Below are 14,992 nucleotides of genomic sequence, written 5' to 3'. Positions count from 1 at the left end.
TGGGTGAGAATAACATTCTGGATGTGGAAGACTTTACGGTTGACTTTTGGTGACTAAATAAAGCGAGTGCTTGATTAGAGAACGGAGAGCATGTAAGACATCTGTAGTAAAGAGGATTAGATCGACATTTTCTGTGGCAGAATCACAGTAAACGAGGCTTTTAAATCTTTGTACTTCTCTCCTCGTTGTACTTGGTTAAATTGATTTCACGTTTATTACTTGTCACCAGGCCCCTTCGATTTATCGAAAGGTACATCAGGGAGTTTGTTTATCCTTTTTACGCCAACACGCACACAACTACGAGTGTGACGTCACGACAAACAACAAGATTTAGACAGGAAGCACGGTAAGTCAGTCAGCAAAGACGATAAAAGTGTTACACTTCTTTACTTGTTGGACTTCTTTCTCCAAGCCTACGCAACGTCAACGGCTGCTTAAGACTGAGCAAGGGCAATAAACGTAACGCTTTTGCGGTGCAAAACCATCTTAATAAAGATCCTTCATTAAGCATTACAAGCAAGGGAAACCGCGAACGCTCAGAAACGTTGGCTTTGCTGAGTGCGGATTGTCTTAGAAGTTAGTGAGAGAAAGCAAAGCATACTTAAGGAAAAACAATTACGAACTGCATAAGGAGGAAACTGCTTAGGGAAGTAATCGGAAATCCGGAAACTTTAACATTCCTTTAAATATAGCTATCGAATAGCTAAAACAAATAGAGGAGTCCGAAACTGCCCTGATCGTTTCTAGAAATACGAACTGGAGCACGTTGAATTTAAATAATACTGTGAGTCGCTATCACACCTTTTTACGTCGTTAAAAATATAACAACGGCTAATGAGCCATATGATGATAACTATTGCAGGGAAATCATCAAAAAGTGCGTCAATTCCGGACAGGAGGATGTAGTTGTGTTTACAGGTAGTGGAGCTACTGGGGCTATTCATAAATTAATCCATGCTCTACAGTTAACAGGAAAAGTGGTTGACAAAACCGTGAGTATCTACCTGCACATTTTCGATTTGTGTATTTCCGTTTGAATGAAAGATGTCACTTGGCATTCATTTTCGGCCACTTTCTCGAGCATTTCGATCTTTTCTTTCAAACAGGTAGTGTTTGTGGGTCCGTTTGAACATCACTCAAATATCTTACCGTGGAAAGAAACAGGAGCGAGGGTAATTTTATTCTTGTCGTAAGAAAAAAGAATAGTCGCGACGTAGAAAGGAGTGACAAGGACGTATCATAACCAGTCGCTAGACACTTAAATTTACCTGATAATTCTAAGCAGCATATGGCAATCTGCGGCCTTTCCTTACATTTAGGTAGCTCTGAAAGCCGCCAAACTCTTGAACAAAAGTTCATCTTTGAAATCGGCACTCTTAATCCCATGGGTATCAACGAACGCTTTTCATTCTACCAATTCATTCTTGTTTATCTCGTCACCATGTTCCCACCAATAGCGTAGCTGCACTTCCTGCATATATATACACACACCACTCACAATTCCTCCATTTTCTCTGACAAAGGGCTACCACTCAATTCGTCAGCTTTTTAATCCTTTACAGTGGCCAATTCATAATTTCAGCTTAGTTGATAGAACCTCCTTACCTTGTTACTCCCACCGACGCAGTTTCTTTAGAAACTTACCCCCTTTATTTACGATAAAAAAGAATGTGAAGTCATATAATATCATTTATTACACGACTCGGGAAGTCAGAGGGCCTATAACTAAAATCAACCAATCAAAATGCTCTATGGCCGGTCAATATTCTCTCAGTATTGGACCGGGCACTGTCCCGAATGGTTCCGAATGATACCGCACTTGTGTCCCTTTGAACTTCAGTCGTGTAATAAATCTCTTATTAATCAAGCTCGCTCGGGACCGTACTGGAAGAATATCGGCTCTCGGTCTTTTTTGTACGGACCTCGCTGCGCTCGGTCCGTACTGTCAAGACCTCGGGCCGATATTCTCTCAGTACGGCCCTCGCGCTTGGTTAATAAGATATATGTATTTTAGTATAATTTCAGAGCTAAGCAAAGAGTTTCCAGCTATCTGATTGGTCGAGCGGTTCCTTATATGACGCTATAGAAACCGCTCCACGCGGTTTATATAAAATGTTAAAATAAAATGTTAATAAATGTTACTAAAAATGTTATGATTTTAGAAATTTCTCTGTTTCTTCGCCTCAGGTTCGGTGAATATTGTCGAATAATCCCCGAGACGAAGTCTCGGGGATTATTCGACGATATTCACCGAACCTGAGGCGAATAATATAATTGTTAAATATAATTATTATCTCAGGAGTGGCTTTTACATTTACTAACGGTATGGCCATCTTCCACTGATGAATTGTTTTACGCAGTGGCCATCATCTCAGGACCGTTCAAGAACTTTCTATCTTTATAATGTCGTCTATTATTTATTGTTCTTTCATTCTAGATCATCAGAATACATGATAATGACCAAGGCACAGTCAATATGAAGATGCTTGAAGCACAACTTAGGGTAATAATATACGGCTCTTAACTAAAAACTTTAGGATGATTCCCAAAAAAAGAGTTGTAGAGCAATTTTTTTTAAACTTTCCTTAATTGTTCCCACGTGCGCTTATTCGCCTGATTACGTGATTTTTATGCATAGTAAAGGATGCGCAGTGCAATACTGAGGAATCAATGACCTTAAGTTATTACACGCTGCCTTGGTTTGTTTTGCTTTGTTCTGTGATTTCTCAATCGATTAATCAGATGCCAAACTAAAAGCAACGGCGACCTGATCACTCACAACTTCGCGCGCCATTCTTCTTGACGGTTTTCATTGGTTCCTAATTGTGATAAGTTTGTTTTTTCTCAGATTATTGCTTTTAGCAATTATAATGCATATTTCCTTTTATCCGATTATAGAAATATCGCTTAGCAGAATACAATATGTACGTGGCGTTTTCAGCTGCCTCTAATGTCACTGGGATCCTAACAGACACTGTAGCGGTGGCTGAACTGTGTCATAAATATGGTGCCTTGTCATTCTGGGATTACGCCTCGGCAGGTCCATATCTCAAAATTGACATGAACCCAACACTCACCGGGTGAGGAAGGTCATCGCTAATCACATGCTTTGAAAAAGTTACCATGTCTAAATGACACCTATCTAATTAACTTCTACAAAGTGAAAACTGATTCACCTGACCGACTAAAATCCGCACGTTTTGTTCTTAATGATTACGTGCAGGTTCCACATGTATTTTTAACTGATTGCAGAGTGCAATTTTTATCACAGACTTCTTTGCGGGTTTAAAGCTGCTCTTCTGGATATTGACGACACTCTGTGTTTTTCGCATGGTGAACAACAATTCAATCCACGGCTAGAGGCACCAATTGTTGAGTTCTGCAAGTGAATTGAGGAGTGCCCTAGATGAGATATGGAGATGAAGATGGAGACGTTAATTTCCCACGCACGAGATTACTGTGTGATGGATGTCCTTCCCTGGGATGGGATGGGTGGGTTGTTTACTGGGCCCGCAGTAATTGGCCCAAGCTGTTGCGGTGTCCCTGCCTGTCGGCGAATCTAATAAATTAAATTAAATTAAATTGAAGTAGGAGCTCTGTTTAGATTGTGGTACAATAAAGGAGCCTTATCTTCCAGTGAGAACGAGGGAAATAATAACAAACAAACACTTTGATTCCTATTTCAACGATATTTAATTTTAATCCCTGCAAACAATGAACGCATAGTGAAAAGTTGGGATTCGTTAAGTAAATAGTACTTTTCTTATTTTAGGTACAAAGATGCCGTCTTTCTGTCTCCTCACAAATTTGTAGGGGGACCTGGAACTCCAGGTAAAACTATTCCATGCAACAACACTGTCTTGTGTCGGTTGCTTATAGGGCATTGCATTTCATTGTTATTATCAGGGTCACTTAGGAAAAAATAACCAATTGCATTACAGGAAACTAACTAAACTTAACTGTGCTAATCATCATTTAGCAAAACATTAACTTAAAAAATTATTTCGGAATAAGATGGAATTTATTTCTCATTTCCCTTGATCGGGCTGGTCATATTTGCATACGTAACTCTCCTCGGAGTAATCGCACTGACAACAAAATGTTAATAACTGGCTAGGCCTGTGTAAAACAATAGCAGTTTTTAAAGTGCACCTAAACCCCAAATTTTTTTTTCGCTTAACGAAATCAGCGTACTTTTTGGAGTATTTCTGTGCAAAAATTTTTTTATTTTCTCAAATCTTCAATTTACTGTGCCCAGTCAAAATACGGAAAATCGGCGGCCATCTTGGCCCACGACCGAGTTTAAAGAGGAATGGTTCTAGCGGGTAATGTGACGTCAAATCGAGAACACGAAAGTCTGCATTTCACACACTTTCACTTGTTTAGGAAGGTTGTCCGAAATATGCCGATTAGGTGTGTTGTATGAGGAATGTATGAAGCGCGATGCCCTCTTGCAAATTTCGCACGTTGCTACATCCTCCTACAACACACTCAGTCGACATATTTTCGGACAATATCGACTACAACTTTCCCAAACAAGTGAAAATGTGCGAAATGTAGACTTTCGTGTTCTCGATTTGACGTCACATTACCCGCTAGAACCATTTCTCTTTAAACTAGGTCGTGGGCCAAGATGGCGGCCGATTTTCCGTATTTTGACTGGGCACAGAAAATTGAAGATTTGAGCAAATAAAAAAAAATTTTCACAGAAATACTCCAAAAAGTACGCTTATTTCGTTAAGCGAAAAAAAATTTGGGGTTTAGGTACACTTTAAGTGAGCAAGATTTCACCGTTTTTGCAGTCCCCTTTTTAACCAGACATCTTCGATGCTAGGTAGCATAATTTTGGTAATACTGCAAAAAAGGATATGTACAAGAAAATTTGAAAACAAAAATTGTCTACACTGATTCTTGTTCAAGTTCGTCAATATTGTACTGAACACTGTTTCACACAGGAAAATACGTTTTCCTTCAGGCTTACTAATTGCTAAAAAAAGGCTCTTTCGAAATCCTGTGCCCGGTGGATGTGGAGGAGGAACGGTTCTCTTTGTAAGTTAACATACATCATGCTTTGTAAAACATGTCAGATTACGTGTATATGATGTTGGTCTGGAAAAAGTAATGGCGACCTGACAAGGAAGTCACTGGGCGCAGTGATCTATTTCCAATCGGTCCCATTTAGCTTTGCCTCTCCTTGGATCGAACGCTAATATATTGCAGGTTACCCCTAGGATGACGTTAGTTTTCCTAATAGCTTGCTAATATCCATTTGTATTCCCGGTTGGAGAGGCTTTGTAAGAGTGAAGTAAGGCATTGGAAAACACTGGCTCGGCTAGATCTTGCACCCAGACCTCTCGACATTATATAACCGTCTAGTAGAAACCATCTCCCATTGAAAAAAGCTGCCGGTTACGTGCCTGATCATTTTGTCACAACACCTCGACCTAGCTATATCTCTCCTCAAGTATTTTAAATACTGCTACATCTTTCCCTTTTCTTATGTCTATTGCAGCCACCGTTCAGGAATCCCTCACTGACATTACAGTTTTTCTGCTATTTACTACAGGTGACACGTGATACGCATTTGTATTTAAAAGACATTGAAGAGAGAGAAGAAGGTGGAACACCAGCCATAGTAGAGTCAATACGGGCTGGTATGGTCTTTCAACTTAAAGAGGTATGATATAAACGCTGTTATGTCGATAACGAATGGTACGCTTCTAGCCAGGGCACAGTATAGGTTCTGTCAGAGCGACAACATGACGAAAGACCAGGATGATTCGTTCTAATTAATGTATCATAATGCACTGTTCATCAAGATTTCCGTCAAACCACGAGATAGAAGTTGAAGATGAAGTTACAGCGCACATCAACGAGGAGGAAGTAAAATGAGCAGTGATGCACTCACCTCAGTTTAAAATGGAAGTATAGTCAAACATCCTGCATTTATAAGACATTTTTGAATGAACCTAACAAGCTGTTTTATTTTTTATTGCAGTCTGTGGGGATAAAGACTATTGAAGACAGAGAAGAAGAATTATGCAGGTAGATAAAAACTTAAACTGGTCAGGAGTAAATTGTTAACAAAAGCTTGTTCAATTGCTAACACACCTTATTTGCTTACCATTTACATTTCTACGTAGAAATGCCTTTCAAGTTTGGGGAAAAAATCCAAACATAACAATTTTGGGGAACGAGAATGCTCGTCGCCTGCCAATATTTTCTATGCTGATACATCATCCAGACAGTGGAAAGATTTTGCATCACAATTTTGTTTCTGTACTACTCAACGATCTTTATGGCATCCAGGCTCGCGGAGGATGCGCATGCGCAGGACCTTATGCACAGGTATAGTTTACAAAGGAATAAAGGCTGATAGTTTCGAAAGAAACTGTTTGGGGCTGCGTCGGTGGGAGTAACGAAATAATTTGGATATATCAACAAAGTTGAAATGGTAAATTGGCCACCGTAACGATTACAAAAGCTGACGTTTCTTCGCTCCGACGAAGGGCTAACGCTCGAAACATCAGCTTTTGTAATCGTTACGGTGGCCAATTTACCATTTCAACTTTGTTGATATATCCAAATTATATAGTTTACAAAGAATGAGTATGGGGGGGACCCCTTCGGAACCCCCGAACGCCCCCCTCCTCAGATCCACCATTGACTCGGTCCTATAATGCCATTATTGACATTATTAATCATTTTTGTTGACTCTAAACATTTACAGGATCTTTTGGGAATAAACGAAACTATAGCAAGGAAATTTACTTGGTTTCTTGAGTCTCATGAAAAGTAAGTCTCTTGATTTAAGCACATCTATGGAGATCAATATTGCTACCCTTTTTAATCACAGAAAAGAAAATGTTATGAGAAGGTTGCATGAAAAAGTTTCGCAGCGGAGAATCGTTTGTTATTGAACTAATGGCTTTAAAGTTGAGTTTACCACTGATAACTGAACAGTCTTTCAATGGTTCATGAACTTTTTGTTCATTGTACGGATAGACTGCAGTTAAATCAAAGTGAGTTAAATCTAATCTCGGGCACGATTCTTACACGACAGGACAAAAAAAATTCAAGTGAAATCATTAATCCATCAATCCGTTAATTACAACAAATGTTTTGCTATAACGGACGAATGATCACTTTCTTGTTTCAGCGAAGACGTAGAACTCTCATGCAAAGAACCTTTGGAAATCATGAAGTAAGTAAAACATCTTTCCGTATCTTAGAAGATTCACAGAGATTATTAACAAGAGTCCTCAGCACTTGATTTGTCCAACAGTTCCTGCTATACTGTAACTCATGACATTGACGCGCGAGACGGTTTTTATGGCCGATATAACTCGTGACATGTTTGGCTAGTTCATGCCGTATGGTATGATCAGTATATAAAAAATTTTTGAAACAAGGTAAGTGATTTGATGGAAATATTGTTTCTTGAAAACCAGAATGAATGATGATGGCTTACAGAAGTTCCTGCTTTGAATAAAGAAATGTTGTAGTTGATCGACACTTTGAACTCAAGTTACCGAATTATTGTTTTCAGACCGGGATTTGCGAGAGTCAATCTACCTTACTTCATGGATGACGAGACAGTGCATTTTGTGTTAGAAGCAGTAGACATGATAGCCAAACATGGCTGGAAATTGTTACCACAGGTTAGTAGTGACTCTTTAGTCCCCTGAGGTTACTGTGCTTAACCTCTGCCCACGATTTTAATACATCATTCAACAAAAGGTGATGATAAATGAAAAATACAACAGCTATCAGTTGTTCCTGATATAACATCTGTTTCTCTTCCTTACTAAAGAAAATGTACTTGCAAGATAACAAAAGAGATATCATTTTTTTTAAACAAAAACAGCTGGGGATGAACTGATGAGTTTCTGATGACGATTTTAAGGCAATAAGTATATTCTAGTTTAAAAGCTCTCTTCACTACGAGCTGCTGTTGCATAAGATGTAAAATTTGTCCATTTACGAAGAATATAAGACAAAATCATATTTGAAAAGTTGGAGATATAGAACAAACAAGTGAGCTTTAGACCAATTGATCCTCACAGCACAGCTAATCAACTTGTGCCTTATTTTCCAGTAGTTTTTTTTTGCTTTTTGGTCTCGGGTACATACTGGGTGCTGCTGCTAGCTAATCAAGCTACAGAGCCACCTACTAGGAGCGAGGTAAAATTTAGGGGGGAACCAGGTTTTCTCGCTTTTTTCTATTTTAAAGGCTTCCATTGTTACAATGTTTTGATTGCAGTTCACCTCGTTACTTTATTGGACATTACAAACTTAGTCATATATCTTAATCATTCTCAGTACCGATTTGATCCACACACTGGGGCCTGGGAAAACAGATATTTCAGCGCAGACGAAGCTAAACCACCGTTCAGTCTCCATGACGTCACCTATGACGAAATTGGAGTAGTAATGAAGACTACAGGAAGACCACGTGAGTTCGACGTCAAGCTTGAGGTTAGTGCTATTAAACTCTATACTCGCATGGCTCTTCTGTCGGTTCGGGTCCATAGTTTCAGCCTGTAACAAATAGAAAATGAGAGTGGAGGGTGTAATTCCAGAGAGGTGTCGGCTGCATGAAATGGATTTCTGTCATGTTCTGCCATGGAATGCATGCAATTATAGTTTCAAACGGAAAGTCACTACGTTTTATGAGACATCAGCAAATTTTCCAATTACAAAATTCTCGCTAGAACCTTTATTCGAGAAGTTGACGATATCTAACCGTTCTTTGGTTGCCGGTTTTGCTTATATTTTTCAAATATCATAAAAAGTGTGTTGATTTTTGCTTACTTCTTTTACTGATTAATTTTCAGGAAATAGCTAACGCAGCCAGCAAAATCTTAAAAGAGGCAGTTGAGTTGAATAAGGTTTGTTGATAAACGATGTCAACTGCCGGTTGGAATCTCTAAGCACATCAAACGTTTTGGGTCTCAACAGATCAGAAGTATGTAACAGCCTCTAGTTTCAACTATAAGGTCACCCGCCTGAGAGGCCGAGGAAGCCCTTCTCAACTTGCTAACTACCCTGGTGATCGCGTCTTAGTGAATGGAAGCCAACACCTTGTTTTATTTTCTGGATGATGTTTGTAGAGGATATAAGAGGCCTTTCGAATGGCTATTCTCCCTAAATGCCCCCCGCCACCAACACTTATTCTCGCCCCGCCAAGAAAAAAAAGTGAAAAAACTTTCAAAACAGTATGTCGCAAACAAAACTACAACAACTATATCACATTAGTGGGTAATGATTAAAGTTTCAAGAATAACCCGGATTTTTGAAGGAAAAAACAAACTTATTGCTATGAATTGCATGCCTTTAGTGAGCTTGTGCTTGGCAGGACGAAGAAAGAAAATTCATTCATTGCTCAGTCAGTACGAATAGGCTTCAGCTTTAGATTTACATCTCTGTTTTTTATGCCTCATCTTTGCTGGGGCTCCTCAGTAGAGTGGAAATCGCATGCTGTTTATTTGTATGAAAAGTTTAAAAGTTGAAAACATCACCAATATCAACAAAACGAATATATTTTTGTTACCCAGATCGAGGAAGTTTTCAGGGTCAAAATTTCATGGCTTGAATGGCAGTCTTCATCAAAGCCATGCATATAAGTTAAACCACACTCAGTGATTGCCCTTACTTACTACGCTAATTAATTTTACTTTATACCGCAGGAAATAAACACGCTCGACGATGAAAGGGTAGAGTTTAAGGACGATAAAAGCCAGTTAATCTGGTTTTTGCAACCCCAGGAGGCACAGTTTTACTTGGCAGCCGAGACATTGAAGCATAAACCCGGCAGCACATTTGTGAGAACAAAACTTCCATTTAAACCACGAAAATCTTCGAGAACCACGAGGAAGTGGCCAGAGATTCATGAAATTCAAGAGTACCTGAAGAAACTTAAGGCGATAGAAGTTGGCGAAGAAGGTGAGGTTCTCGTTTGCGTAAAAAAGCTTAAGAGTACTGCCGAAATTTATTTTCGATTGGTAAATGGAATTGGTAATTGTAGGTTAAAGGTTTTAAAATCATACTTGAATTTGGGATACTTCCTTTATTGTTACTGCTATTAAGTGCATGATTTAATAAATAGTCTTAATTGAAGGGACATGTATTTATTTGTTTATTTCAGATATTCCTCAGTTGCCAACTATTAATAATAACACTACAGCTGTGAACAAAAAAATAGATGGTGACCATCGTTTTATCATCCCGCGTGAAGCTTGGAAACCACATGGCAAGTCTGAAGAATTAATTGCGTTCGGCAAAAAGCGATCAAAAATTTGTTGTATACAATAACAGTTATTTCCTACCGGAAACTCTAACGCTTTGTTGGTCTTTGAATGGAAACGTCGACAGAACATGTTGAAAATGTAGAGTATTTATGTATGATTTATGGCATTTAACCGACATTTGGATATTTCGTGTCAGTTGCAGAAATTTTCACGATGTGGTTGAATATATTTAAGCTCGTGACCCGCTCAGACTGCCTGCCATATTTGTAAATAAAACATTATGACTGACTTTTGCTGCTGTTTTAATCGTTGCTGTTGTTTCATAACTCTTTCTTATGAGTGCTCGCATGATGAATACATTGGGAACTCTCTCATCCCTTCCTTTCCCGCGAATCTGCGAACAGGTGTTGCTTTGGATCAGCGCGAAAAGCGGATTAGAGGGCTGGATGAAGAAAGGAGAAAAATTGAAGAATTTCCTACTCTTCTCAAGAAATTATGTAATGAGCCTAGTCGTGCAAATTGTCACGGAGATATTTCAGTGAGAGATTTTTTAATTCTTATATCTCTGCCCCACCGTGTTATAGAATTCCATCTCACAAATCATTAGATGTTAATGGGACATTGGGAACTAGAGACAGAACTTTCATATATTAGAGGGAAAATATATCGAAAAGGGAGGAGTCACTCGTCAATATTTTTAAAATAAACGAGATGCAACGTCTGAGATTAATAACTCTCTTCAAAGCCAAATATTATTCATGGAGCTTTTACATCTTTAAACGATCGGAACCTGTGCTAAATTTTCAGTTGATTCTCATCGGCTTCGGGGGTATCACTAAGAACAACCTGATCACCAAGGGTCGCATTTAGTGTGCTTTTTAAGGCCGATCCCTGAACCTAATCGACCACGTCTGCTCCCTCAATATTTTTGCCGTCATTTTTTTTGTTTATTAAAGTTGAAGTAGTTCAGGAGGTACTTTTACCACCTCAGTACATCTACATCCTGTAACTTTGCTATGCACGAATGTAAATATTTCCATGTGGATTAACGACATTTTTTAAATGATTGCTCTTGCCCGTACCACAAGGATCATGAGATGGCCAGTTTTTGCTAGTGTATCCATCGAAGTAATAGTAAAGGCTGTGAAATTCATTATCTCTGTAAAGTTTTGGCCCATAACCTTTACTTGGTGATATTTTTGAAGGCGCCAACGCATTTAAACACTGGTCTGTCACGTGTTTAACTACCTTACAGCTGACTTCCCCTTCCTGCCAATCAACCAAGCTTCCAGTTCCTGGATGACACACCAGCCAGTTATTTATGTTACTTTTGATAAGGATTTGTCTGCCGAGTAGTTTCCAGAGCGCGAAATTCATGGCGTTGAAGTTTGTTTCATTTATAGGAGGAGTTGTTGATATCGGGACATTCACTTCCGGGGTGACCTGCCAGTTGGGTCTCGGTGTAACTGCATTTGATTCACTAGTAAAAGCACCGTAATTAGTGAAGGAATAGCTCCACACTAGAGTCCAGCCTCCGCCATCGGTTTTCATGTCACAGTATGCTCTGAAGGCGTTCACCTGGGATCCACCGTCAGGATCAATCCAATAAACACCCGACTGAGATTGGCTATGAAGGGTCTGGCACGAGGCAACTGCTGCCGATTTAGAGGTACCTGTATAGTATGGGAATGTATCAGAAGAAAAGATTACCTGATCAGAAGAATACTAAATAGTGGAAAGATGGAAAATTTTGAGTCTCGTAAAGGAAATATCTGACGCGAGCGTGGGACAAAGGAAAAATCTGGGTCCATAACGAGCTGATTTTGTGGTCGAATGTGTCACTGCTGAGCTACTCTCCAGACTGAAGCAGGATTTGTCTTGATGGCCAATTCTATATCACTCACCTAATAAGCTGTAGATTCCTGTTGTGGTGATCTGTGCAAATAATCATTAATCAAGATTAAGTTCCATAAGACATTTACTGAAACTATTAAAATAGTTTTACGAATCAAATTGTAAGTGATTCTCTCGCCCACGTCAAACTTAAAGCAAGATTATACTGCAAAAAAAACAAAAACAAAAAAAAAATACTGCGTAGGACGATACATTTTATTTTTAGCGATATATTACAGTCTCATATTTGTGAAAGTCAAATATTTGATGTGCAGAGTCGAAATGTTTCGTTTTAAGATCACCGCTGTTGCTTCACCATTTTTTCTTTAAACTAGATGTAGAAAATAAGACCTGAAAAAAAGACGAAATTGGGCTTCAACATGATTCGAGATTCCCCAAAAGGGTCTTGCAATATTAGTAGAACGTTCCAACCAACCAGGCCATCAAGCTAAATGAGGTCTGTGAATTCTAATTCTACTTCGGAATCAAGACTTTTACGGATGAAATACCATTGCCGCATGTTTACTTTAAATAAGACCAACTTTCATTGGATGCACTGTTTTTATGATTTTTGTTCGCGTCATTGTCACAGACAATATTCCTACAACCGAGAGGAGAATCAGTCAAAGGTACTAGAGGCGACGCATGAAACTAGCAAGATTCAGCCGAGCTGGTAGAAAAAGACAAAAAATCAGCTTGTTTTTGATCAGTAAATGTTACCTATATAAGATATAATACGTTGAAAGTCTTTGAGGAAGACTTTCAACGTGTCCGACAAAGAAGCAATACCGTAAGTTGAAATAGCCGCAGCTCATCTGCGTACCCCATATAACAAGCAACTGACCGAGGTAGCTCTAAATTACCTTTTTCAAATAGAAGGTTCCACCTTGTTTGGCAGGCGTATTTGCCAAGTGAGTTTGACCTTCACCGAGATGCACACATGTTCCTTTGTTCGCTTCAAAAATGACGCGTTTACAAGCTAGTTGCCTCGCACATGTTTGAGAACAGCCCATTAAAGAGTTGGTCTTTCCTTGCCAAATAGGGTTTCCATCGAATTCTAAAACGTTTTCTTCGATTTCAAACAAGACACCATCTTCTTCTGGCTGGGTTTTTACCGGTAACGACAAACATATTAACGCGAAAACGAAAGTGATCGGCATCTGTAAAAGAAAGATGAAACACTTGCCATACTCATATATCTGTAAACATTCATCACAAACTGAAATGAATCAACGATGTATCTCATGGCTATATCAGTGACTTTCAGTGCTTCATTGTACCTTAGAAAGACGATAGCCTTGAAATTAAAAGAGTTTTTGTAGTTTTCGAGAGAGAAACGTGAATTATAATAAGCACGCATGATGACAGCTATTGCATGCAGTGGACTAAACAAATACTAGGAGATTAATCACTTTTTCTGTCGACTTTGATTGCCAAATGAGAACTCAATGCCGTGCTGAACATTATGACGCTAATCAATTTTGACACTTTATTATTATCTTTCTAACTACTTGTAATAAAATCCTCTTTCAATGTAGGGATGTATTTTGATTTAGTCTATTTTGCAGAAGTGTGGTCCTTGGCGGCTTTTAAGCCACTCAGGTTTCGTTGGTTTTAAAGGACATCATAAACAAACAGTAAAACGCAACTTCTGATGTAATATAACTCAAATGAAAAAGTTTCAGAAGCTCTAATCAAAAAATGCTTTTGTGACTCTCGAACGGCTGTTTCTCAGTATGATCTTCCGTACAAACCAAAACAACGGAAGCATCGTTTTATTCCAAATTCCTTTTGTATATATTCCTGTTTTCGCTAGGTTGGGTGTCATTGTTCTCGTATGTAAAAATGTGATAAGGATTCATTACAATATGTTCCGTTTTATTCAACTTGTTTATCTTTTATTTCATTGATCTTTTATTACTTGTTATTCCTCCCCCTCTTCAGCGCCGTTTGGCTGAGGAATTGTTTCAATGCTATAAAAGATCGTGATAAGCTAGGCAGGCTTCAAGACTGCGCAAAGGGTTCGCCAATACATCACAGAGAGATAAACAGACATTCAGATTGGGAAAAAAACCGTTGTCTGGGGACCCTCATCTGTTCTAACAGCATCACCTCTAAACAAGTTGTCATTAGAGGGAAGCCAATTTTCCGGTTACGAAAATCTCGTAATTATTTTGTATCTTTTGTTCCCGTCTGTATCTGTTTCATCCAAGTTACAGCCGATAAAATCCTCTGTAGCCATCAACAGAAATGAAAGAAGCTTCCCAAATGGTTAGCATGAAAAATTCACTCACAGCGACAAATAACATTAGCTAGTAATAACTCTAATTAACTATGTTTGTCCGTCCTATTGGAAATTAAAAGATGTACACGATTTGCACCATCCCTGTGGTATCACTGCAGGATTTACCGGTACCCTGCTGAGATATGGAACATGCGTCACACGATGAACCATCAACAACTGAAAATTGATAAAGAAGCTGCAGATTTTGATGAAGCCGTCGATAAATCTGTTCTACGTATTTTACTCCTTACTTTAAAACGCTTATTTTTGGTTAACGCTCATTCATACACAGAGTATTTCAACTACTGCCCATCCATATAGTGTTTGTTGGGATAGGAAAAAGAGCGAAAAAAGCATCGGGACGAGTGGCTATTATTTCTTCATCACCTGAGCATGCGCGAGTAACTGTTTGATCAATCTCGTTCCCAGATGTCACGTTCTCAGTCCTCGTTTCCAGCCTGCAAGAAATTGCGAGAGCATGACCTCTGGGAAAGAGATTACGCCGAAAAATGCATAAACCTTCTAAGGGCCAGCAGGAACCATTACGTCCTCCAGCATCATATGA

The 14,992-nt window shown here is 38.9% G+C and overlaps 2 protein-coding genes across 4 annotated transcripts in view; one reads left to right on the top strand and one right to left on the bottom strand.

The window, feature by feature from the left end:
- LOC111321866 (uncharacterized) overlaps positions 1–10,314 on the top strand; it is a 30,940-nt gene extending 20,626 nt beyond the window's left edge. For all 3 annotated transcript variants that reach the window (XM_022924854.2, XM_088735857.1, XM_088735858.1), the window contains 17 exons: positions 230–346; positions 863–992; positions 1,107–1,172; positions 2,438–2,503; positions 2,899–3,080; positions 3,773–3,831; positions 4,976–5,049; positions 5,567–5,677; positions 5,999–6,045; positions 6,144–6,348; positions 6,731–6,795; positions 7,160–7,204; positions 7,550–7,661; positions 8,323–8,478; positions 8,838–8,891; positions 9,690–9,945; positions 10,148–10,314. In XM_022924854.2, coding sequence (XP_022780589.2) covers positions 230–346; positions 863–992; positions 1,107–1,172; positions 2,438–2,503; positions 2,899–3,080; positions 3,773–3,831; positions 4,976–5,049; positions 5,567–5,677; positions 5,999–6,045; positions 6,144–6,348; positions 6,731–6,795; positions 7,160–7,204; positions 7,550–7,661; positions 8,323–8,478; positions 8,838–8,891; positions 9,690–9,945; positions 10,148–10,314 — 1,912 coding nt within the window. The remainder of the gene's footprint in view (positions 1–229; positions 347–862; positions 993–1,106; positions 1,173–2,437; positions 2,504–2,898; positions 3,081–3,772; positions 3,832–4,975; positions 5,050–5,566; positions 5,678–5,998; positions 6,046–6,143; positions 6,349–6,730; positions 6,796–7,159; positions 7,205–7,549; positions 7,662–8,322; positions 8,479–8,837; positions 8,892–9,689; positions 9,946–10,147) is intronic.
- LOC148722092 (uncharacterized) lies at positions 10,115–14,880 on the bottom strand. The gene is made up of 4 exons (XM_088735859.1): positions 13,424–14,880; positions 13,007–13,303; positions 12,155–12,185; positions 10,115–11,923 (listed from the first exon to the last, which is right to left on the bottom strand). Exons 2-4 carry the CDS (start codon positions 13,301–13,303, stop codon positions 11,265–11,267), a joined length of 987 nt encoding a protein of 328 aa, XP_088591985.1. The 5' UTR covers positions 13,424–14,880; the 3' UTR covers positions 10,115–11,264.
- Positions 14,881–14,992: the final 112 nt, after the last annotated feature.

The sequence above is a fragment of the Stylophora pistillata genome, chromosome 10 (assembly GCF_964205215.1).
Source record: "Stylophora pistillata chromosome 10, jaStyPist1.2, whole genome shotgun sequence".
Lineage (NCBI taxonomy): Eukaryota > Metazoa > Cnidaria > Anthozoa > Scleractinia > Pocilloporidae > Stylophora > Stylophora pistillata.
This window is presented reverse-complemented; position numbering and strand designations above follow the sequence as displayed.

Excerpts from the sequence above, each read along its gene's own strand:
- LOC148722092 (XM_088735859.1), bottom strand. The coding sequence starts at position 13,303 with ATGCCGATCACTTTCGTTTTCGCGTTAATATGTTTGTCGTTACCGGTA. Across the intron at positions 12,186-13,006 it reads GAACCTTCTATTTGAAAAAG|ATCACCACAACAGGAATCTA; the intron begins GTAATTTAGAGC and ends TTATTTGCACAG. Across the intron at positions 11,924-12,154 it reads AGGAATCTACAGCTTATTAG|GTACCTCTAAATCGGCAGCA; the intron begins GTGAGTGATATA and ends CATACTATACAG.